The sequence below is a fragment of the Erinaceus europaeus genome, chromosome 1 (assembly GCF_950295315.1).
Source record: "Erinaceus europaeus chromosome 1, mEriEur2.1, whole genome shotgun sequence".
NCBI classification, from domain to species: domain Eukaryota; kingdom Metazoa; phylum Chordata; class Mammalia; order Eulipotyphla; family Erinaceidae; genus Erinaceus; species Erinaceus europaeus.
The window spans coordinates 115,310,911-115,335,024 of NC_080162.1; the positions used below are offsets into that span (position 1 = coordinate 115,310,911).

At 40.8% G+C, this 24,114-nt stretch overlaps 1 protein-coding gene across 5 annotated transcripts; it reads left to right on the forward strand.

Moving 5' to 3' along the window:
* The first annotated feature begins 634 nt into the window (after positions 1–634).
* TMEM254 (transmembrane protein 254) lies at positions 635–22,492 on the forward strand. Of its 5 annotated transcripts, none has more exons than XM_060193895.1 (4): positions 635–823; positions 2,267–2,370; positions 2,513–2,619; positions 21,831–21,945. In XM_060193895.1, the coding sequence occupies exons 1-3, from the start codon at positions 734–736 to the stop codon at positions 2,574–2,576; spliced, it is 258 nt and encodes an 85-aa protein (XP_060049878.1). In that variant the 5' UTR covers positions 635–733; the 3' UTR covers positions 2,577–2,619; positions 21,831–21,945. The 5 variants fall into 5 exon arrangements, with proteins under 5 accessions (XP_060049878.1, XP_060049869.1, XP_007533857.1 ...); XM_007533795.3 differs by having other exon boundaries at positions 641–823; positions 2,513–2,572; positions 21,831–22,492; XM_016192819.2 differs by lacking the exon at positions 635–823 and adding an exon at positions 879–1,116 and having other exon boundaries at positions 2,513–2,572; positions 21,831–22,492.
* Positions 22,493–24,114: the final 1,622 nt, after the last annotated feature.

Sequence of the window (24,114 nt, forward strand, 5' to 3'; positions counted from 1 at the left end):
AGGAAAGAGACAGAGAGACACCTGCAGCTCTACTCCACCACTCGTGAAGCTTTCCCCCTGCAGGTGGGGACCAGGGGCTTGAACTCGGTCCGTGCGCACTGTAATGTGTGCGCTTAACCAGGTGCGCATCTCTATCTCTCTCTCTCCTCTTTAATTTCTGTCTCCATACCTCAAAAAAATTAATATTAAAAAAAAACCAAAGGCATAAAACAGCATAAATTCCAGCTCTGCTCTAAAAAAAAAAAGAAAGAAAGAAAGAAAAAAGAAAAAATGGCGTTCAGAGAAGGGTCTTTCTCTTATTTTATTTATATTTATTCCCTTTTGTTGCTTTATAGTTGTAGTTAAAGAGAAATGGAGAGAGGAGGGGAAGACAGACGGGGAGAGAAAGATAGACACCTGCAGACCTGCTTCACCACCTGTGAAGGGATGCCCCTGCAGGTGGGGAGCCAGGGGCTCGAAACGGAATCCTTACTCCGGTCCTTGCAGTTGGTGCCACGTGCCCTTAGCCGGCTGCGCTACCGCCCAACTCCGTAGAAGGGTATTTCTTGAATGATGACCAGCCCACCAGACCCAGAACCCAACAAAGGCTTTCCAAACCCCCCCACTCCCGCCCCGCTCGAAGGAAGGCATGGGGAGGAGCTCGGGCCACAGCCCCGCCCCTGAACCTTTCCCCAGCCCCGCCTGGCCTCTCCTCCATCCTCTCTGACAAAGCTCACGGGCCAATGCTGCAGCAATGGGGACGGTGACAGGCTGCGAGACCTACTTCCAAAGAAGCAAACTCTTCTGGTGCACCGTCATCACCCTCTCCTTTGGCTATTACACGGTAAGAGTCAGCTGCGCCGTAGGTGCGGGGAGGGCGCATGCGCGCGACCGCCTCCTTGGCCCAGGCCGGTGTGTGCACGCGCGCTCTCCCGCCGGGCGGTGCCAGGCTCCAGATTCCCGAGGAAGCCGCGCTCCCTGTCTGGGGCTCCTCCGGCTTCCCAGCCCGCGACTCAGTCTCGCTTTTTCAAGATGGTGGCGGCCAAGCTGGACGTCGCTGGGGCTGCTCCCGCCTACTTCCGTAGGGCCAGACCTTTGCCTTCTCTGTTCACAGTCTTGGCACTGGGCTATTTGGCGGTGAGACACCAGGCGGGGCGGGGACCTGGGGGGGTCTGCAGCTGTTTGCGCATGCGCGGCGAGTGGTTGCCTGGATTACTGCGGCCAGCGGAGGTGGGCTCCCGGAGTGGTCCAAAGCTACCGATGCTTATCAGCATTTCTGTGATGCTCACGGAGCGGGAAGTCAAGTCAGACTGCTGGAGGGCTGCTGAGTCAGCACGGACTTCCCAAGCTGAATGTTTTAAGGCAGTTGGAATAGAAGTTATCATGACCCAGGATGTAACCCAGTGGATGGAGGGCTAGATTCAAAAGTATAAAGTCTTGAGTTTGATCTTCAGTATCAGATGTGCCAGAGTGATACTCGTGTTTTTTCTTCCTCCCCCTCCTTAATAAGTAAATAAAGGAACAGAAGTTATTCTGGGACTGCATAGTTTCCTAACCATATATCTAACTTTAGAAAAAGAAAGCCAAGGGAGCCAGGCGGTGGGTGACACACCTGGTTAATCTCATATAGTACTAAGTGCAAGGATCAGAGGGGACACTTCACAATTGGTGAAGTAGGTCTGCAGGTGTCTGTCTCTCTCCCTATCTCCCCTTCCCTCTCAGTTTCGCTCTGTCCTATCCAATAAAATGGAAAAAAAAATAGCCACCAAGAGCAGTGGATTCAGTACTAGCACTGAGCCCCAGTAATAACCCTGGAAGACAAAAAAAAAAAAAGGAAAAAAAGAAAAGGAAGGGAGTCCAGCGGTAGCACAGCGGGTTAAGAGCACGTGGTGCAAAGTGCAATGACTGGCATAAGGACCCCGGTTCAAGCCCCCGGCTCTCCACCTGCAGGGAAGTCACTTCACAGGTGGTGAAGCAGGTCTGTGGGTATCTACCTTTCTCTCTTCCTCTCTGTCTTCCCCTCCTCTCTCCATTTCTCTCTGTCCTATGCAACAACAATAATAACTACAATAACAACAACAAAAAAGGGGGGCAACAAAAGGAAATAAATAAATTTTAAAAGAAAGAAAGAAAGAAAGAAAATGAAATCCGGAAGTTTAACAAGATAACTTAGTTCAGAGTTTCTTCAGGCTGTAGCTGTTTCTTTAGTCTGTAGGATTATTTCATAACCTTACAAATGTTCACTGATGTAGTGACATGATAGGTGTTCTCTCTGTTTCTCTTGCAGTTGGCTGTCTTCTGGCCTCACAGCATCCCTTATCAGAGCCTGGGGCCACTGGGCTTCTTCACAAAATACTTGGTGGACCACCATCACACCCTTCTGCACAGAGGGTAAGGAGAGATAGAACACTGCAGTCCCCTTCTCACTATAGACCTGAAAGACACATAACTACCTCTGGTCTTTTTAAGGTTTCTGTGTCTGATTTCATCAGCAGCTAAACATCACCTTAAAACTGGCTGGTTCTTGTTTCAGGTATTGGCTTGCCTGGCTGATTCACGTGGGAGAGGCCCTGTATGCCATGGTGTTGTGCAAGTAAGTGTCTTTAATAGGTCTTCATTACTTTTCTCTTGTTACCCAATGTAAGTTGAGATTAAGCACATTTAAATAATTTAGACACTTGTAGTCTGAGAACACTCTTAGGGTAGAGTTGAATCCCCAGCCCTCATTCTGAACCTAGCCCAGGGGTAGTACTTAATAAATATTTAAAGAATGAATTCATTTCTCTGGTATTAATCAGTTCTTTAGTTACTGATAGGACTTTTCTTCATTTTTTTAATTGTCTGTATAGTCCCAATAAGAATAGATGACCAGGAGGCTGCCTTCTAGTTTAACAAGCTAAGCTATTGTCAATCCTAGTTTAACAACTGACTCAAAGAGCTTTGGGGGGGGGAGGGGAGGAGGAGGCAGTGGTGCAGTATAGTTAAGTACACATAATACAAAGAGCAAGGACCCATGAAAGGATCTGGTTTCAAGCCCCACCTATAAGGGGAGAAGCCTCGCAATCAAGGTGAAGCAGGTCTGCAGGTGTCTGTCTCTCCTTCTCTGTCTCTCCCACCCCTCTCAATTTCTCTCTGTCCTGTTAAATAAAATGGAAAAAAAATGGCTGCCAGGAGCAGTGGATTCATGGTGCCAGCATCGAGCCCCAGTGATCTCCCTGGAGGCAAAAAAAAAAAAAAAAGAGCTTGTTCAAATAGTCATCTCTGATATCTAGACCCAGAGATACCAGTCCAGTAATTCTCACTTCATACATGGGAATGTGTTGTGTTTTTAACTTCTTTTTTAAGAACTGATTTCTTTATTTCACACAAGAGTTTCCCACGAGGGAAAGAGAGAAACCAGAACATTAGTCACAAACCTGTGGTGCATGGGATCAAACTGGGAGCATCAGGCATGCTACAGCTGAGTTGTTTTTCTTTTCTTTTTTTTTTTTCTGAGTTATTTTTCTAACTGCAGGGGGATCAGTTGGTTTTTTTTTTCTTTCTTTTTTTTCAAACTACACAAATAATTTTGAGATGTAGTACAAGTTAGGAGATCCTCAACTAGACCCTAGTCAGCAGCTGCCAGTGTAGGTTCTACATGAAAGTACGAGAACAAATTTTATTTACAATTGTATTTTATTTTATTATGTATTTTATTAAAGATTTAACATTGATTTATAAAAGTGTAAGGTGGTAGGTAGGAGCATAATTCCACACAGTTCCCACCACCACAGTTCTGTGTCCCATCCCCTCCATTGCAGTTCTCCCAAGCTCACAGATATGGCTGACTCTATAAGTGTCTATCTGTATCTGTGTGTGTGTGTGTGTGTGTGTGTGTGTGTGTGTGTGTGTGTGTGTGTATTCCCCTGTTTTTTTAATGTATATTTTATTTATTTTCAATAGAGACAGTAAGAAATTGAAAAGTTAGGGGGATTAGAGAGTGAGAGAAAGATACCTGTAGCCCTGCTTCACTACTTATAAAGCTTCCTCCTTGCAGGTGGGGACTCAGGGCTTGAACCTGAGTACTTAGGCACTGTAATGTGTTCACTCAACCCAGCCCCCTTTCTTCCAGTTTTTTTATGTTTCCTGCCTTTACTTCCTTTGTAGTTCACCCCTACACCTATAACTACTTCCATGTGCCTTTTCTTTTTTTCTCTTCTCTCTCAGATAAGTAAAACTGCCTGACTTTCTCTGATGTTTTCCCAATTTGTTTCCCTTTTATTGGAGTTATAAAGATAAGATTTCTAGTGACCAACACTTCTGGTCCTGGTGGAATGGGAGTACAGAGCCCTCTGGTTTACTTCCCCTATTTTTTACCCCCTGGGAGTATGGACCAAAGATTTTTATGGGTTGCAGAAGGTGGGAGTCCTTGCTTCTAAAATTGCTTCTCCGCTGGATATGGATGTTGGCAGGTGGATCCATAACCCCAGCCTTGTTTCTTTCTTTCCCTAGTCGGGTAGGGCTCTGAGGAGAAGAGATTTGGGGACATATTGGTGAGATCGTCTGCTCAGGGAAGTCAGGATGGAATCATAGTAGCATCTGCAACTTGGTGACTGAAAGGCAGTAAGATGGAAAGCAGGACAAAATGTATAATAAACAGGAATGATAAAGTAAGCATAGAGCAGATGAGAGTAGGGTACTTAGGGTAGAAGGAAGCTTGGAAGTCTATTTTAGAAATGTTCTTAGGAGCCTATGTCTTAGTAATCTTTGCTTGAGCTTGGACTAGAAATATTATCTGGGAAGATGGTGTCAGAATTGAGAGCAGAAGTAAGAAGCAGGATTAGGGCAAAGAGTTGCTTACAAACATGAAGAAAATCTATAATGCAATTAACCTTTTACCACAAAAATCTGACCCAGGGCCCATATATATTCACATTTAGCACAGGAGCCTGTGTAACCTCTGAGTCCCTGTCATGCTGAGCTCACTCAGTCCATGGTCACAGCTGAGAACATTCCAGGACACACTCATTTCAGGACCTGTCTTTTTCAGGTAGCAGAGTAGGCTGACGCAGCTTCCCTTCAGAGAGTGGGGCAGTCTCTACCATTGCTATTTCTTTTTTTTTTTTAATTTATTCCTTTTTGTTGCCCTTGTTTTTTATTGTTGTAGTTATTGTTGTTGATGTCATCGTTGTTGGATAAGATGGAGAAAGGAGAGGAAGACAGAGAGGAGAGAGAATGATAGACACGTGCAGACCTGCTTCACCACTTGTAAAGCGACTCCCCTGCAGGTGGGGAGCTGGGGGCTCAAACCAGGATCCTTACTCCGGTCCTTGTGCTTTGCGCCACGTGCACTTAACCTGTGGAACTACCGCCAACTCCCCTATTGCTATTTCATAGCAAGAGTAAGCTCCTGAAGAAGCCCCCAGAAGAGCTTACGATGGTGTTCCCAATGAATGTGGCCAGTGATGGTAGAGAGAGGGACCTGTCAGAGGTCTAGGCCTGTTGTATACAAGCATTCCCTGTCTAGGACCCCAGGTGATGGGGTGGCCTAATATAATTGTATTTTAAATAAGCATAAACAGAAAGCATAGTATAATGAAAAGAATGGTTATATACTAATTTTCTTGCAGTTTTCTTTAATCAAGATTATCACTTCTATTACTGTTGAATTATATTTAAAAGTGGAAGATATTTATTGGTACTATGTTCTAATAATAATCCTTATTTAGGTGCACACAATGCTAGACACTAGTAAGGGCTTTACACATACCACTACCCCTGTCTTGTGGTTGACTAAGCAGACAAGGCTTTTTATTTTTTTTTAATTTATCTTTTAATTTCTTTATTGGGGAACTAATGTTTTACATTCAACAGTAAATATAATAGTTTGTACATGTATAACATTTCTCAGTTTTCCATATAACAATACAACTCCCTCTAGGTCCTCAGACAGGGCTTTTTAGAAAAGCAGAGAACAAGTTTATTCTTTCTTTTCTCTTCCTCACCCTCTTCTCCCTACTAGTTGCTATATGACATTAGACAGTCTAGGCTAGTCTACTTATTAAGACCATAAGTCTTGGGGTCCGGGTGGTGACACAATTAGTAAAATGCCCAATTTACTATGTGCCCCCCACCTGTGGCTGGGCTAGGGGGAAGCTTCACAAGTGATGGTGTAGCTTGTAGATATCTCTCTTTCTTTCCCACTCTCTCTATCCATGTGTTCCCCTGCTTCTCTCTGTCTCAATCATAATTCAAAATAATATATACATATAACAAAAAATTGCTAATTATTTATATCAAAAATTAAATAGTAAACTTTCATCCAATTTGTGGTTTCTCTTCTCATTCAGTTGGGATTTATCAGCCTGCCTAAATAGTCGTGGTTTTTCTCTCACTTTCTGTTTGCTTTCCCAACTCAACCCTGTGGGATGAGGCAAAACAGTTATGGGAAGGGGCACAGATGGCCTGCGATCAGGAAGCTGAGTGCTATAGATCTTGCATACTCACCCTTAGGTCTTTCTCTCTAGCGGGACTCTGGTGGATATGGGGCCGATGGTACCAGTTATCACTAAGTCTCTGTCTTCTGCAGTTCCCTTGGTGTCCAGCACACCACTATAGTCTAGCCTTGGGATCTAAGGATTGCCTTTAGTTTCTGTGTCTTCTACCATCCCATTGGGCTTATGAGGTGGGATCCCCTTCAAGCCCACTCATATCCAGGTCCTTTCACAAGATGTATCTATCTTTATTTTTTATTTTTTTTTTTTTTGCATGGGGGCGGGGAACGGCCTAGAGTCCCAAAGGCAGCTGGCTGCAATTTACTTACTATGAAACAAAACTTGCTATTAGCATAACTAATTTTTTTTAAATTTATTATCTTTATTTCTTTTTTTATATTTATTTATTCCCTTTTGTTGCCCTTGTTGTTTTCTTGTTGTAGTTGTTGTTATTGATGTCATTGTTGTTGGATAGGATGGAAAGAAATGGAGAGAGGAGAAGACAGAGAGAGGGAGAGATAGACACCTGCAGAACTGCTTCACCACTTGTGAAGCGACTCCCCTGCAGGTGGGGAGCCAGGGGCTCCAACCGGGATCCTTATTCCCTTCGGTCCTTGCGCTTTGCACCACATGGGCTTAACCCGCTGCGCTACCACCTCACTCCTGTATAGATCTTTCTTATTCCTCCAAGTGGAATCAATCTGCTGGTGATGCCATTCCAGGACAGCCATGCCTCTTTGCACTCCCCATGGGGCAGTGCTAGTCTCGAGACTTTGGAATCAGTCCTCCAAATCTCAGAGAACTCATATTAAGCTTTTCCAGTGATTCTTTGAAGTCATTCTTCAACCTTGACCAGTGGTAGAAAATGCCACAGCACTCTGATATCTCTTTCCAAGGGCCTTTTTATCTTTTCAGTAAAATCTCAGATCAGACATGTGTGGCCATCCCACAATTTGCAGTTTTTTAGAGTACTGGACATCTGTTTTTTGGTTGTCATTTAGAGGCTCTAGTGAAAATCAAGGATGCAAACTATTTATTCAGTTCTGTGATGGATGAGGAGGGACAGGTATAGGGCAGTTAAGTTACTATTATAACAAAATTATTTATTTGTAATCTAACATGTTCCTGTGCATTGTCGGTCACTATAAATCAAAATAAATATCCCCTTTTAATTATAAATGAATACATTTCAGTGAATTACCTGATACACGTAGTTCACTTGTAACCTTTCAAATCTCACAATCTAGCAGTAAAAAACTGGTGAATCTATTTAGCTAGAAATAAAGTAGGACTTTATATCCAACTCTGTGAAATTCAACTTTAAGAATTTTCCCAAATTGCTGTTCTTTTTTCTCATTCTGTAGGCAAGCTGGGGAGATAGTACAAAGGTTATACAAGACTGACATGCTTGAGACTCCAAGAGAGGTTCCAGATTTAAATATATATATATATATATATATATATATATATATATATATATATATATATATATATTATTGTATAGAGATAGAGAGAAATTGAGAGTAAAGGAGAAATAGAGAGGGAGAAAAAGGGGCCAGTCAGTGGTGCACATGTTACAGTGCACAAGGACCCAGGTTTGAGCCCCTGGTCCCCACCTATAGAGGGAAAAGCTTTGTGAGTGGTAAAGCAGTGTTGCAGGTGTCTGTCTTTCTCCCTGTACATCTCCTCTTTCCCTCTCAATCTCTGATTGTATCCAATGAGTAAATAAAGATAATAAAAATAAATAAATCTAGGGATTCAACTTCCAGAGGCGGAGCTACAAGCAGCAGATCACTTTCCTCTCCTCTCCTCTCCCGGGTCAACTAGGAATACCAAAGGAGACCACCCGGGACTGAAACAAGACAGGACTAGAATGACCACAGGAACCCAGTAAATCACCCGTGAGTACAAACACGTGTGGCTGGTGACAGAGAGGAGAGAGGAGCCTAAGGAGAGATTAAGTGACTGCTAACAGTTCAGCAGTTTATCAGTTGAGACACCACCTCCAGTCTGCTCCACAACAAGGGGACAGCTGAAGGGAGGAGAGAACTCCCCAGAGACTCACCAAGTGCAACTCTGAGTCTCCATTGCTACTACCCTCAGAATCTGGAGCAGCAACAGGGAGGGACACCAGGGCACAGAGGTCTAACCGGGAAACTCAGGAGAAGACCTATACCTCAGTGGCATAGCTGAGGGGCTGTGAAAGTCTCTTTGCATAACCACTGGATTATCTCTGCCACACCCTGCTTTATCTCTTGGTCAGGAGTCAGTGATTAAGCTAAGAAGCCTATTGATAGTTTAAAAGCCCTCAGGCTCCCATAGCCTACAGGGAAGAAAAAAAAAGAGGCTTTTACACCACTGAGCTCCAACTCAGGAATTGAAAAAAACTGTTAACTTCCACCACTGTAAACCCTTTAATTAAATTACTTAGACACAAGTCAATCCAGACAATAGTGATCAATAATTTGAAAAGTACTGATAAAGGGAACTCATAACATAATATATAAAATGGTTAAAACAACAAGAAAAAATATTGGAGACTCGAACCAGGACAAGAGTCCAGCTAAAAGTCCTCCAGAGGGTGAAGCACAAAACAACGAGTTCAACATCCAAACATTAGCTAAGGAAATAATAACAGGAGTGAGTAAAGAATTTGAAGAAATTGTAATCAGAAATGCAGGAACAACAAATGAGAATATGGAAGAAAATTCTAATAATCTCATGGTTATTAGAGAGCTGAAAGCTGAAATCGCTGAGCTAAGAAGGCAACTAGCTGAAAAAGCTAAAACAGTATCAGAGCAGGGCAACAAAATAGATGAACTCCAGAAAGCAGTAGAGGGCAGAGAGAATAGAATCTATGAGGCTGAAGACAGAATTAGCAAGATTGAGGATGAATTAGAGACAACTAAAAAAGAAGTAAGAGATCTCAAAAGGAGATTAAGAGATGCTGAAAACAACAACAGAGTCCTATGGGATGACTTCAAAAGAAACAATGTACGCATTATTGGCTTACCAGAGGAAGAAAGAGAAGGAGAGGAAGAAAGCATTCTCCAGGCCATAATAGCTGAAAATTTCTCTAGTCTAGACAACACCAAAGACAAAAAGATTCAAGAAGCCCAGAGGGTCCCAAACAGAATTAACCCAGACCTAAAGACACCAAGACATGTCATACTTAGAATGGAAAGGAATAAGGATAAAGAAAGGATCCTCAAGGCTGCAAGAGAAAAACAAAGAGTCACCTACAAAGGAAAACCCATAAGATTAGCAGCAGACTTCTCCATACAAACACTACAGGCCAGAAGAGAATGGCAAGATATCTATCAGGTGCTCAGTGAGAAAGGCTTTCAGCCAAGAATACTATATCCTGCTAGACTGTCATTCAGACTAGATGGAGGCATCAAAACCTTCTCAGACAAGCAAAAGTTGAAGGAAGCAACCATCACCAAGCCTGCCCTGAAAGAAGTTCTGAAAGGTCTCCTATAAACAACCAGACCACCACAAATAGGACATATATCAAAACACTCTAAAACTCTACAAGAATGGCGTTAAAATATCTTCAATCTTTGATATCAATAAATGTCAATGGCCTGAATTCACCTATTAAAAGACACAGAGTAGGAAGATGGATCAGAAAACACAACCCAACAATATGTTGTCTACAGGAAACTCACCTAACTCAACAAAACAAACACAGACTTAAAGTGAAAGGATGGAAAACTATCATACAAGCCAATGGCCCACAAAAAAGGGCAGGAACAGCTATTCTCATATCTGACATGATAGACTTTAAAATAGATAAGATTAAAAAAGATAGGAATGGACACTACTTAATGCTCAGAGGATCAATCAATCAAGAGGACTTAACAGTTATTAACATCTATGCACCCAATGAGAAGCCATCTAAATACATCAAACTTCTACTGAAAGAGCTACAGCAATATATTAGCAGCACAGTCATAATAGAGGACTTCAACACCCCACTATCTCAACTTGACAGATCATCCAGGCAGAAAATCAGTAAAGACATAAGGGAGCTAAATGAAGAGATAGATAAACTAGAACTATTGGACATTTTCAGAGTCATTCATCCCAAGAAACTGGAATACACATTTTACTCAAATCCACATGGGTCATTCTCAAGGATAGACCATATGTTAGGCCACAAAGACAGCATCAGCCAATTCAAGAGCACTGAAATCATCCCAAGCATCTTCTCAGACCACAGTGGAATTAAACTAACACTTAACAATCAACAAAAGATTAGTAATAGTCCCAAAATGTGGAAGCTCAACAGTACACTTCTTTTTTTTTTTTTAATTTTTTTTTATATTTATTTTATTTATTTATTCCCTTTTGTTCCCCTTGTTGAACAGTACACTTCTTAACAACTTCTGGGTCAAAGAGGAAATCAAGGAAGAAATCAAAATGTTTCGAGACTTCAATGAAAATGAAGACACAAGCTATCAAAATATTTGGGACACAGCTAAAGCAGTCCTAAGAGGGAAGTTCATAGCTATACAAGCACACATTAGGAAACAAGAAAAGGCACAAATAAACAGCCTGATTGCACATCTTAAAGACCTAGAAGAAGAACAACAAAGGAATCCTAAAGCAACCAGAAGGACAAAAATCACTAAAGTTAGGGCAGAAATAAATAACATTGAGAATAGGAAAACCATACAAAAGATCAATGAAAGTAAATGTTGGTTCTTCAAAAGAGTAAACAAAATCGACAAACCTTTAGCCAGACTCACAAAACAAAAAAGAGAGAAGACCCAAATAAATCGGATAGTAAATGAAAGAGGAGATATCACAACAGACACTGCAGAAATTCAACATATCATGAAGGTTTCTATGAACAACTATATGCCACCAAGCTAGAGACCTGGAAGAAATGGATGATTTCTTATATACCTACCAACTTCCAAAACTAAGTAGAGGAAGTGGATAACATGAACAGGCCCATCACAGCTAATGAAATTGAAACAGTTATCAAAAATCTTCCCAAAAATAAAAGTCCTGGACCAGATGGTTTTACAAATGAATTCTACAAAACCTTCAAAGAAGAACTAATACCTCTACTTTTAAAAGTCTTCCAGAAGATTGAAGACACTGGAATACTCCCTGCCAGCTTCTATGAAGCCAACATCACCCTGATACCAAAAGCAGACAGGGACACAACCAAAAAAGAAAACTACAGACCAATATCTCTGATGAACATAGATGCGAAAATATTGAACAAAATTCTAGCCAACCGGATACAGCAGTATATCAAAAAGATTGTTCATCATGACCAAGTGGGGTTTATCCCAGACATGCAAGGTTGGTTAAATATACGTAAATCAATCAATGTGATCCACCACATCAACAAAAGCAAGACCAAAAACCACATGGTCATATCAATAGATGCAGAGAAAGCCTTTGACAAAATACAACATCCCTTTATGATCAAAACACTACAAAAAATGGGAATAGATGGAAAATTCCTGAAGATAGTGGAGCCTATATATAGAAAACCTACAGCCAACATCATACTTAATGGTGAAAATCTGGAAGCATTTCCACTCAGATCAAGTACTAGACAGGGCTGCCCACTATCACCATTACTATTCAACATAGTGTTGGAAGTTCTTGCCATAGCAATCAGGCAGGAGCAAGGAATTAAAGGGATACAGATTGGAAGAGAAGAAGTCAAACTGTCCTTATTTGCAGATGACATGATAGTATACATGGAAAAACCTAAGGAATCCAGCAAGAAACTTTTGGAAATCATCAGGCAATACAGTAATGTGTCAGGCTATAAAATTAACATTCAAAAGTCAGTGGCATTCCTCTATGCAAACACTAAGTTAGAAGAAATTGAAATCCAGAAATCAGTTCCTTTTACTATAGCAACAAAAACAATAAAATATCTAGGAGTAAACCTAGCCAAAGAAGTGAAAGACTTGTATACTGAAAATTATGAGTCACTCCTCAAAGTAATTGAAAAAGACACAAAGAAGTGGAAAGATATTCCATGTTCATGGGTTGGAAGAATTAACATCATCAAAATTAGTATATTACCCAGAGCCATCTACAAATCTAATGCTATCCCCATCAAGATCCCAAGCACATTTTTTAGGAGAATAGAACAAATGCTACAAATGTTTATCTGGAACCAGAAAAGACCTAGAATTGCCAAAACAATCTTGAGAAAAAAGAACATAACCAGAGGCATCACACTCCCAGATCTTAAACTGTATTATAGGGCCATTGTCATCAAAACTGCTTGGTACTGGAACATGAACAGACACACTGACCAGTGGAATAGAATTGAAAGCCCAGAAATGAGGCCCCACACGTATGGACATCTAATCTTTGACAAAGGGGCCCAGACTATTACATGGGGAAAGCAGAGTCTCTTCAACAAATGGTGTTGGAAACAATGTGTTGAAACATGCAGAAGAATGAAACTGAACCACTGTATTTCACCAAATATAAAAGTAAATTCCAGGTGGATCAAGGACTTGGTGTTAGACCACAAACTATCAAATACTTAGAGGAAAATATTGGAAGAACTTTTTTCCGCATAAATTTTAAAGACATTTTCAATGAAACAAATCCAATTATAAGGAAGACTAAGGCAAGTATAAACCTATGGGACTACATCAAATTAAAAAGCTTCTGCACAGCAAAAGAAACCACTACCCAAACCAAGAGACCCCTCACAGTATGGGAGAAGATCTTTACATGCCATACATCAGATAAGAGTTTAATAACCAACATATATAAAGAGCTTGCCAGACTCAACAACAAGACAACAAATAACCCCATGCAAAAATGGGGGGAGGACTTGGACAGAATATTCACCACAGAAGAGATCCAAAAGGCCGAGAAACACATGAATAAATGCTCCAAGTCTCTGTCAGAAAAATGCAAATAAAGACAACCATGAGATACCACTTCACTCCTGTGAGAATGTCATACATCAGAAAAGGTAACAGCAGCAAATGCTGGAGAGGGTGTGGGGTCAAAGGAACCCTCCTGCACTGCTGGTGGGAAGGTCAATTGGTCCAACCTCTGTGGAGAACAGTCTGGAGAACTCTCAGAAGGCTAGAAATGGACCTACCCTATGACCCTGCAATTCCTCTCCTGGGGATATATCCTAAGGAACCCAACACATCCATCCAAAAAGATCTGTGTACACATATGTTCTTGGCAGCACAATTTGTAATAGCCAAAACCTGGAAGCAGCCCAGGTGTCTAACAACAGATGAGTGGCTGAGCAAGTTGTGGTATATATACACAATGGAATACTACTCAGCGGTAAAAAATGGTGACTTCACCGTTTTCAGCCAATCTTGGATGGACCTTGAAAAAATCATGTTGAGTGAAATAAGTCAGAAACTGAAGGATGAATATGGGATGATCTCACTCTCAGGCCGAAGTTGAAAAACAAGATTAGAAAAGAAAACACAAGTCGAACCTGAAATGGAATTGGAGTATTACACCAAAGTAAAAGACTCTGGGGTGGGTGGGTGGGGAGAATTCAGGTCCATGAAAGATGATGAATGACATAGTGGGGGTTGTATTGTTAAATGGGAATCTGGGGAATGTTATGCATGTACAAACTATTGTATTTACTGTTGAATGTAAAACATTAATTCCCCAATAAAGAAATAAATTATAAAAAATAATAATAAAATAAAAATAAATAAATAAATCTTAAAGAGAGGAGTTGAGAGAGACAGAGAGACACCTGCAGTACTGCATTACCACTCTTGAAGCTTTCCCTCAACAGGTGGGGACCGGGCACTTGATTCTTATGCAATGAAATGTTTCTCTTAATCAGATGTGCCACCACCTAGCCCTGAGGTCCAAGATTTAACACCGCTCCCATACACACACACACACACAATCAAAAGCCAGAGCTGAGCAATGATCTGGTTAAAATAAAAATAAACATATAGTAATAATATATCTTGGTAAATAATGTTTATGTTTAAATATACTACTCCTCTAATATTCTATAATTTATTCAGCTAACCCTCTAGCAATGAGTATTTAATTTTTTAACAGTTTTTTCACTATTATAAGCAGTGATATAATGAACTTGTTTTTTCTATAGAACTGAACTTCCTTTTTATATATTTATTTATTTTCCCTTTTGTTGACCTTGTTTTTTACTATTGTAGTTATTGTTGTTGTTGTTAATGTCATTGTTGGATAGGACAGAGAGAAATGGAGAGAGGAGGAGAAGACAGAGAGAGGGAGAGAAAGACAGACACCTGCAGACCTACTTCACTGCCGATAAAGGGACTCCCCTTGCAGATGGGGCGCTGGGGGCTCGAACTGCAATCCTTATGCCGGTCCTTGCACTTCACGCAACCTGCACTTAACCCGCTGCACTACCGCCGACTCCCAGAACTGAACTTCTTATTTTTTAGCTCAGACAAATTCTTGAATACAGAATTTTACGTAGGAGCTCCAGTGGCACAATCAGCGCACGGTACTTATACAGAATTTTGAGTAAGAGAGTAGTTTTCAAGCCCTTGTACTTATTGCAAAATTGATTTCTTTTTTAAGTGAGGTTTTTAGCATTTCACATTTTCATTAGAATTCTGTAAGACTTCCATTTTGGAAGAAAAAAAACTCTGCTGTTTCCATAGTTTTTTAAAAAGGGTCTGGTCATCTTGATTTGTACTGTCTTGATTATAAAGTGAGGCTGAACTATCTTTGAACTATCTTACAACAATTTTTGTTTTATGTTGATTTTGTAAGAACAAATGTTTTTCCTTAGGGATAAATGCAATAGTCACTCTTCAAAATTTTCTTTAAAATGTTTTGTATTATATTTACTTATTGGATAGAGACAGACAGAAATTGAGAGGGGAGGAAGAGATAGAGAGGGATGGAGAAAGAGAGACATCTGCAGCCCTGCTTCACCACTTGCATAGCTTTCCTCCTGTAGGTGGGGACTGGGACCAATAGTAACTCTTGAGGCCAACATTAATGTTTATTATTATGCTTTGATAATCTGGAGTTTTCCATTCAAAATATATGGCTTATTCTTTTAATTCAGAAATTAAGTTATTACCATGTATGCTTCCCAGTTTTCAAGGCAGCCTTTAAAAGAAATTTTTCAATTCTTACAAAACTTTATGGCAGAATAGACTGAGTAAAGATACAGAAATAGGGCAGGTGTTTTGGCAGGTGAAAGCACTAAGCTATAGGGCAACCTTGGGAAACTGGGACAGGTAGATTGTGGGATTTTTCAAGTATCAGGAAGGACATATTATTCTAGGGCTGGTGAAAATATACTCACAAGCCATGAGTGTGTTTTGGTGGGAGGACAGGGATCATCAAAGCTTCAGCATTCTGGGCTGAATCTTTTCAAATAGAGATAGTGACAGAAGAAGAGAAGGAAAAAAACCACAGCATCTAAGTTTCCTCCATTGTTGTGGGGGCCTGGCTCGAACCACACACTTACCCAACTTGGCTACTGATACAGCAAACAAGACTAGAAAGCCAGGTGCCTACATACACTGTCAAACTGAAATGCTGGCCTGTAACTCTTTCCCATTTGCTTAGTTTTTTGTTTTTTTTTTCCTGTTTTTTTGTTTTGTTTTGTTTTGTTTATTTTTAAATGCAAAGGGCAAGGGTGTTGTTTGAAAACTTATTAGTGATTTAATATTAAGTTACAGAATGACAGGGTAACAGGGGTTTAACTCCTCACTATTCCTACCATCAGAGTTCTGTATCCCCATTCTCTACACTAGAAGCTACAGCAGTTCTGGTTTTTTGTTTGTTTTAATCTATGTTTTAATGCTGTTTAGGAGGTGGAACAGTGAATAAAATATTGGAACCTCAAACATAATTCCCAGCATCTCATGTGCCAGAGTAATACTCTGGTTCTCTCTCTCTCTACCTTTCTCTTCCTTTCTCTCACTCATAAATAGACAAGTAAATAAAAATGATTTTTAAATATATAGCATTTTTTTAAAAAGTTCTGTTGACACGACATCTATCCCCCTCTCTGTATGGGGGCAAGGGGGTTGGGAATCAGCCCAGAAGCAATAAAATGGAACAAGTGGACCCCCCTCACCCCCCCCGGAAAAAAAAGACATTACTTAAATGCTCACTATGACTATTTAACAGAAGACAGGATGTTGCTAGGACTAGGGGAGTGGAACAAGATGGCAGACTTTGAGTAGAGTAATAAAATATCTGAGGAGGTCTCTGCAGTGCACTGAGTTATGGGTATCATGTGCAGAGATCTAGGCAAGTGCGAGTCCAGAGTAGCTCCCCAGATGACTGGCTCTACCACATGGCAGCACCATATTCTAGTCACTGTCTACATACTACTGAGTCATAAAATGACCACGTAGAAAGATGACAAAAGGAAAGGCCATTGCAAGACATCCTGCTTAGATTTTCAGTTAGAGGAAGCTAATATCCTATGTGGTCCAGGAGATGGCACAGTGGATAAAGGATTTGACTCTCAAGTAAGAGGTCCCAAGTTCAGTCCCTGGCAGCACATGTACTAGAGCAATGTTTGATTCCTCTCTCTCTCTCCTCCTATCTTTCTCATTAATAAATAAATATTTTTAAATAAGAAAAAAAGCTAATATTGCCAGTATACCTTCCCACATGTACTCGGAAGAGTTTGCTCTTAAATCCTGGCTATAAATCAGTCTCTTTCATATAATGATGGAATAATGAGACTCTGGTTGTCTTTCAACCTCTCTTGAGAAATCAACAAATCTTTAGCCAGGCTCACAAAACAAAAAAGGGAGACGACCCAAATAAATTGGATTGTAAATGAAAGAGGCGATATCACGACAGACACTACACAAACAACATATCACGTGAGGCTTCTTTTTTTTTTAATTTCTTTATACTTACTTTCCCTTTTGTTGCCCTTGTTTATTATTGTTGTTGCAGTTATTGTTATTATTGATGTCATCATTGTTAGATAGGACAGAGAGAAATGGAGAGAGGAAAGGAAGACATAGAGGGATCAAAAAAAGACACCTCAGACCTGCTTCACCACCTGTGAAGCAACTTCCCTGCAGGTGGGGAGCTGGGGGCTCGAACCAAGATCCTTACGCCAGTCCTTCGCTTTGCATCTGTGAGGCTTCTATGAACAACTATATGCCACCAAGTTAGAGAATTGGGAAGAAATCAACGATTTCCTAGATACCTAAGAACTTCCAAAATTAAATAAAGAGGAATCAGATAATATGAACAGACCCATCACAGCTAACAAAATTGAAAAAGTTACCAAAAACGTTCCCAAGAATAAAAGTCCTGGACCAGATGGTTTTATAAAATGAATTCTACAAAACCTTCAAGGAAGACTCAATACCTCTACTTTTAAAAGTCTTCCAGAAGATTGAAGACACAGGAATATTCCCTTCCAGCTTCTATGAAGCCAACATCACTTTGATACCAAAACCAGACAGGGACACAACCAAAAAAGAAAACTACAGACCAATATCTCTGATGAACATAGATGCTAAAATATTGAACAAAATTCTAGCCAACTGGACACAGCAGTATATTAAAAAGATTGTTCATCATGACCAAGTGGGGTTTATCCCAGGCATGAAGGTGGGTTTAATATACATAAATCAATGAACGTGATCCACCACATCAAAAAAAACAAGGCAAAAAACCACATGGTCATATCATTAGATGCAGAGAAAGACTTTGACAAAATACAGCATCGCTTTATGATCAGAATGCTACAAAATATGGGAATAGATGGAAAATTCCTGAAGATGGAGTCTATATATAGCAAACCTACAGCCAACATCATACTCAGTGGTGAAAAACTAGAAGCATTTCCACTCAGATCAGGTACTAGACAGGGCTGCCCACTATCACCATTATTATTCAACATAGTGTTGGAAGTTCTTGCCATAGCAATCAACAGGAGCAAAAAATTAAAAGGATACAGCCCAGACAATAACTTGTGTCCACCTGCATATCAGATTTCAGGCTTAGGGGAAAGAAAAAGAGAAAGGGGAAAAAAAAAAAAAAAAAAACTAGTGTAGCTACAGGCCCTTTGGAATATCACTAAAGTATGCCTACTAGCTATGTACAAAATGGAGGATCCCCAACTCTTCATCTACACTATACCAGCCTTTAGGTCCAAAATTGGCCAACAATTTATTTGGATTTGTATGTTAACTTTCTTTTCAACTACCATGATACTAGCATGATGCCAACCAGACTTCCCTGGACAGACAACCCCACCAATATGTTCTGGGCTCCGCTTCCCCAGAGCCCTTCCCCACTAGGGAAAGAGAGAGGCAGGCTGGGAGTATGGATTGACCTGTCAACGCCCATGTTCAGTGGGGAAGCAATTACAGAAGCCAGACCTTCACCCTTCTGCATCCCACAATGACCTTGGGTCCATAATCCCAGAGGGTTAAAGAATAGGAAAGCTATCAGGGGAGGGGATGGGATACAGAGTTCTGGTAGTGGGAATTGTGTGGAGTTGTACCCCTCTTATCCTATGGTTTAGTCAATGTTTCCTTTTTATAAATAAAAAATTTTTTAAAAAGGATACCAATTGGAAGAGAAGTAGTAGTCAAACGACATGATAGTATACATAGAAAAACCTAAAGAATCCAGTAAGAAGTTTTTAGAAATCAGCAGGCAATACCACAAGATGTCAGACTACAAAATTAACATTCAAAAGGCAGTGGCATTCCTCTATGCAAACACTAAGGTAGAAGAAGTTGAAATCCAGAAATCAATTACTTTTACTATAGCAACAAAAACAATAAAATATCTAGGAATAAACCTAACCAAAGAAGTGAAAGACTTGTATACTGAAAATTATGAGTCCCTACTAAAGGAAATTGAAAAAGACACAAAGAAGTGGAAAGATACTCCATGTTCATGGGTTGGAAGAATTAACATCATCAAAATGAATATACTACCCAGAGCCACATACAGATTTAATATTATCCCCATCAAGATCTCAACCACATTTTTTAGGAGAATAGAACAAATGCTGCAAATGTTTATCTGGAACCAGAAAAGACCTAGAATTGTCAAAACAATCTTGAGAAGAAAGAACAGAACTGGAGGCATCACACTCCCAGATCTCAAATTGTATTACAGGGCCGTTGTCATCAAAGCTGCTTGGTACTGGAACATGAATAGACACACTGACCAGTGGAATAGAATACTTACCTGGAAGTAAGCCCCCACACCTATAGACATCTAATCTTTGACAAAAGTGCCCAGAGTATTAAGTGGCAAAAATAAAGTCTCTTTAGCAAATGGTATTGGAACAAATGGGTTGAAACATGCAGAAAAATGAAACTGAACCACTGTATTTCACCAAACACAAAAGTAAATTCCAAGTGGATCAAGGACCTGGATGTTAGACCACAAACTGTCAGATACTTAGAGGAAAATATTGGCAGAACTCTTTTCTGTATAAAATTTAAAGACATCTTCAATGAAATGAATCCAATTACAAAGAAGACTAAGGCAAGTATAAACTTATGGGGCTACATCAAATTAAAAAGCTTCTGCACAGCAAAAGAAACACTACCCAAACCAAGAGACCCCTCACAGTATGGGAGAAGATCTTTACATACCATACATCAGACAAGAGTTTAATAACTAAAATAGATAAAGAGCTTACCGAACTCAACTACAAGAAAACAAATGACCCCATCCAAAAATGGGGAGAAGACATGGACAGAATATTCACCACAGAAGAGATCTAAAAGGCCGAGAAACACAGGAAAAAATGCTCCAAATGTTTGATTGTTAAAGAAATGCAAATAAAGACAACAATGAGATACCACTTCACTCCTGTGAGAATGTCATACATCAGAAAAGGTAACAGCAACAAATGCTAGAGAGGTTGTGGGGTCAATGGAACCCTCCTGCACTGCTGGTGGGAATGTAAATTGGTCCAACCTCTGTGGAGAACAGTCTGGAGAACACTCCGAAGGCTAGAAATGGACCTACCCTATGACCCTGCAATTCCCCTCCTGGGGATATATCCTAAGCAACCCAACACACCCATCCAGAAAGATATGTGTATACCTAAGTTCCTAGCAGCACAATTTGTAATAGCCAAAACCTGGAAGCAACCCAGATGTCCAACAACAAATGAGTGGCTGAGCAAGTTGTGGTATATACACAATGGAATACTACTCAGCTATTAAAAATGGTGATTTCACCGTTTTCAGCCGATCTTGGATGGAGCTTGAAGAAATCATGTTAAGTGAAATAAGTGAAAGAAGGATGAATATGGGATGATCTCACTCTCAGGCAGAAGTTGAAGAAAAAGATCAGAAGAGAAAACAAGTAGAACCTGAACTGGAGTTGGTGTATTGTACCAAAGGAAAAGACTCTGGGGTCAGTGGGGGGGTCCTGGAAAAGGATGACAGAGGACCTAGTGAGGGTGGCATTGTTATGTGAAAGACTGAGAAATGTTATGCATGTACAAATTATTGTATTTACTGTTGACTGTAAAACATTAATCCCCCCCAATAGAGAAATAATTTTTTTTAAAAAAGGGGGCAGAGGTAGATAACATAATGGTTATGCTAAGAGACTCTCGTCCCTGAGGCTCCAAAGTCCCAGGTTGAATCCTCCGCTCCATTATAAGCCAGCTCTGGTTAACTAATAATAATAATCTTTTAAAAAGGGGGGTGGATGGGTAGTGGCATACCTGGTTGAGCACACACAATTACTATTTGCAAAGACCCAGGTTCAAACCCCTAATCCCCACCTGCAGGGAGAAAGCAGGGCAGCAGTTCTCTCTCTGCCTTTCTCCCTCTCTTGTCTCCCTCTCCTCTCTCAATTTCTCTCTGTTTCTATCCAATAAGAAATTTTTTTTTTTAATGTGGGAGTTGGGTGGTAGTGCAGCGGGTTAAGCACAGGTGGCGCAAAGCACAAGGACCAGCACAAGGATCCCAGTTCGAGCCCCCGGCTCCCCACCTGCAGGGGAGTCGCTTCATAGGCAGTGAAACAGGTATGCAGGTGTCTGTCTTTCTCTCCCCCTTTCTGTCTTCCCTTCCTCTCTCCATTTCTCTCTGTCCTATCCAACAACAACGACATCAAGAACAACAATAAAACAACAAGGGCAACAAAGCAGGAATAAATAAATTTTTTTAAAAAAATATTCTAGCAGCCCAGGAAGTGGTGGACAGAATACTGAAATTGTGGGCATGAGGTCCTGAATTCAGTCCCCAGCTTTGCATGTGTCAGAATAATTTCTCTCTCTCGCTCTCTCTCTCTCTCTCTCGTGAATAAGTAAGGTAAGTCTTCAAAACAAGAAGTTGCAAGAAGAAGAGGAAGACTATAGTAACTCCCATAAAACTGTGATGCTGAAATTTGTTCTCTCACTTTTTATTTTAGGTATAAAGGCATCACGAATGTTCGGGCTCGACTGTTGTGGTTCCTGCAGACTTTTGTCTTTGGGATAGCATCTCTCTCAATCTTGATTGCTTACAGACCAAAACGCCACAAGCAGACTTGAAGCAGATACGTGACAGTTGCATCTGTCCTTGCCATTCAGCCTCACCTTTTTGGGTGCTGTTGTGTTCACTCGATCCTCTGCTTCCTAGAAATCGAAGACCCTCTTTTTAGTGATTCTTCTTTCTCATGATTTTTGTTGTTGTTCAGCCTGAATATGTAACAGGAAGAATAGAACCTTGTGTTGTTTCAGGCTTGCCTTACAGCAGAGGTTTGCTCATTACCTTCTCCAGGTCCTTGGCTATCCTGGTGTTTTCTGTCATCTGGTTTAAAACACAGACATCGTAATTGGGTGGTAGCGCAGTGGGTTAAGAGTAGGTGGCGCAAAGCACAAGGACTGGTGTAAGGATCCTGGTTTGAGCGCCTGGCTTCCCACCTGCAGGGGAGTCTCTTCACAGGCGGTGAAGCAGGTCTGCAGGTGTCTTTCTCTCCTCCTCTCTGTCTTCCCCTCCTCTCTCCATTTCTCTCTGTCCTATCCAACAACAACAACATCAATAACAACAACAATATTAACTACAACAATAAAACAACAAAAGGGAATAAATTTTTAAAAAGAAGGTTTTGCCTTTAACAAAAAAAAAAAAAAAAAAAAAAAACCGGCATCTGCTTGTGGGTCTACCTTTGGTTAAAAAAACTAACCTTTATCCACCACCATCTGAGTTCTCCTTTCCCTCACTTTTTTCCCCACCCTTTTTTCATTTTATTTCCATCATTTTTACTCAGTAAGACAGAGAAATTGAGAGAGGAGGGAGAGGGAGAAAGATAGACACCTGCAGACCTGCTTCACTGCTCATGAAGCATCCCTGTTGCAGGTGGTGAGCCGGGGCTCAAACCCTAGTCCCTGCACTATGAATCCGATGCTCCTGGAGGCCATTTTTTTTTTCTTTACTAGGGGATTAATGTTTTACATTCGACAGTAAATACAATAGTTTGTACATGCATAACATTTCTACGTTTTCCACGTAACAATACAAACCCCTCTCGGTCCTCTGTCATCCTTTTTTTTTTTTTTTTAAATTATTTTTATTTAAGAAAAGATTAATTAACAAAACCATAGGGTAGGAGGGGTACAACTCCACACAATTCCCACTGCCCAATCTCCATATCCCACCCCCTCCCCCGATAGCTTTCCCATTCTCTATCCCTCTGGGAGCATGGACCCAGGGTCATTGAGGGTTGCAGAAGGTAGAAGGTCTGGCTTCTGTAATTGCTTCCTCGCTGAACATGGGCGTTGACTGGTCGGTCCATACTCCCAGTCTGCCTCTCTCTTTCCCTAGTAGGATGGGTCTCTGGGGAAGCTGAGCTCCAGGACACATTGGTGGTGTCTTCAATCCAGGGAAGTCTGGCCGGCATCCTGATGACACCTGGAACCTGGTGACTAAAAAGAGAGTTAACATACAAAGCCAAACAAATTGTTGAGCAATCATGGACCCAAAGCTTGGAAAAGTGGAGAGGAAGTATTAGGGAGGTACTCACTGCAAACTCTAGTATACTTCTGCTTTCTTACTTTGGTGCCATACTCCAAACTCAGTCAATTTCTGCTTTGTGTTTCTACTTCTTTTTTTTTTTTTACATGCATAACATTCCCCAGATTCCCATTTAGCAATACAACCCCCACTATTTCATTCATCATTTTTCATGGACCTGTATTCTCCCCACCCACCCACCCACCCCAGAGTCTTTTACTTTGGTGTAATACTCCATTCCATTTCAGGTGCGACTTGTGTTTTCTTTTCTGATCTTGTTTTTCAACTTCGGCCTGAGAGTGAGATCATCCCATATTCATCCTTCTGTTTCTGACTTATTTCACTCAACATGATTTTTTCAAGGTCCATCCAAGATCGGCTGAAAACGGTGAAGTCACCATTTTTTACAGCTGAGTAGTATTCCATTGTGTATATATACCACAACTTGCTCAGCCACTCACCTGTTGTTGGACACCTGGGTTGCTTCCAGGTTTTGGCTATTACAAATTGTGCTGCCAAGAACATATGTGTACACAGATCTTTTTGGATGGATGTGTTGGGTTCCTTAGGATATATCCCCAGGAGGGGAATTGCAGGGTCATAGGGTAGGTCCATTTCTAGCCTTCTGAGAGTTCTCCAGACTGTTCTCCACAGAGGTTGGACCAATTGATCTGTCATCCTATTTGGACCTGTACTCTCCA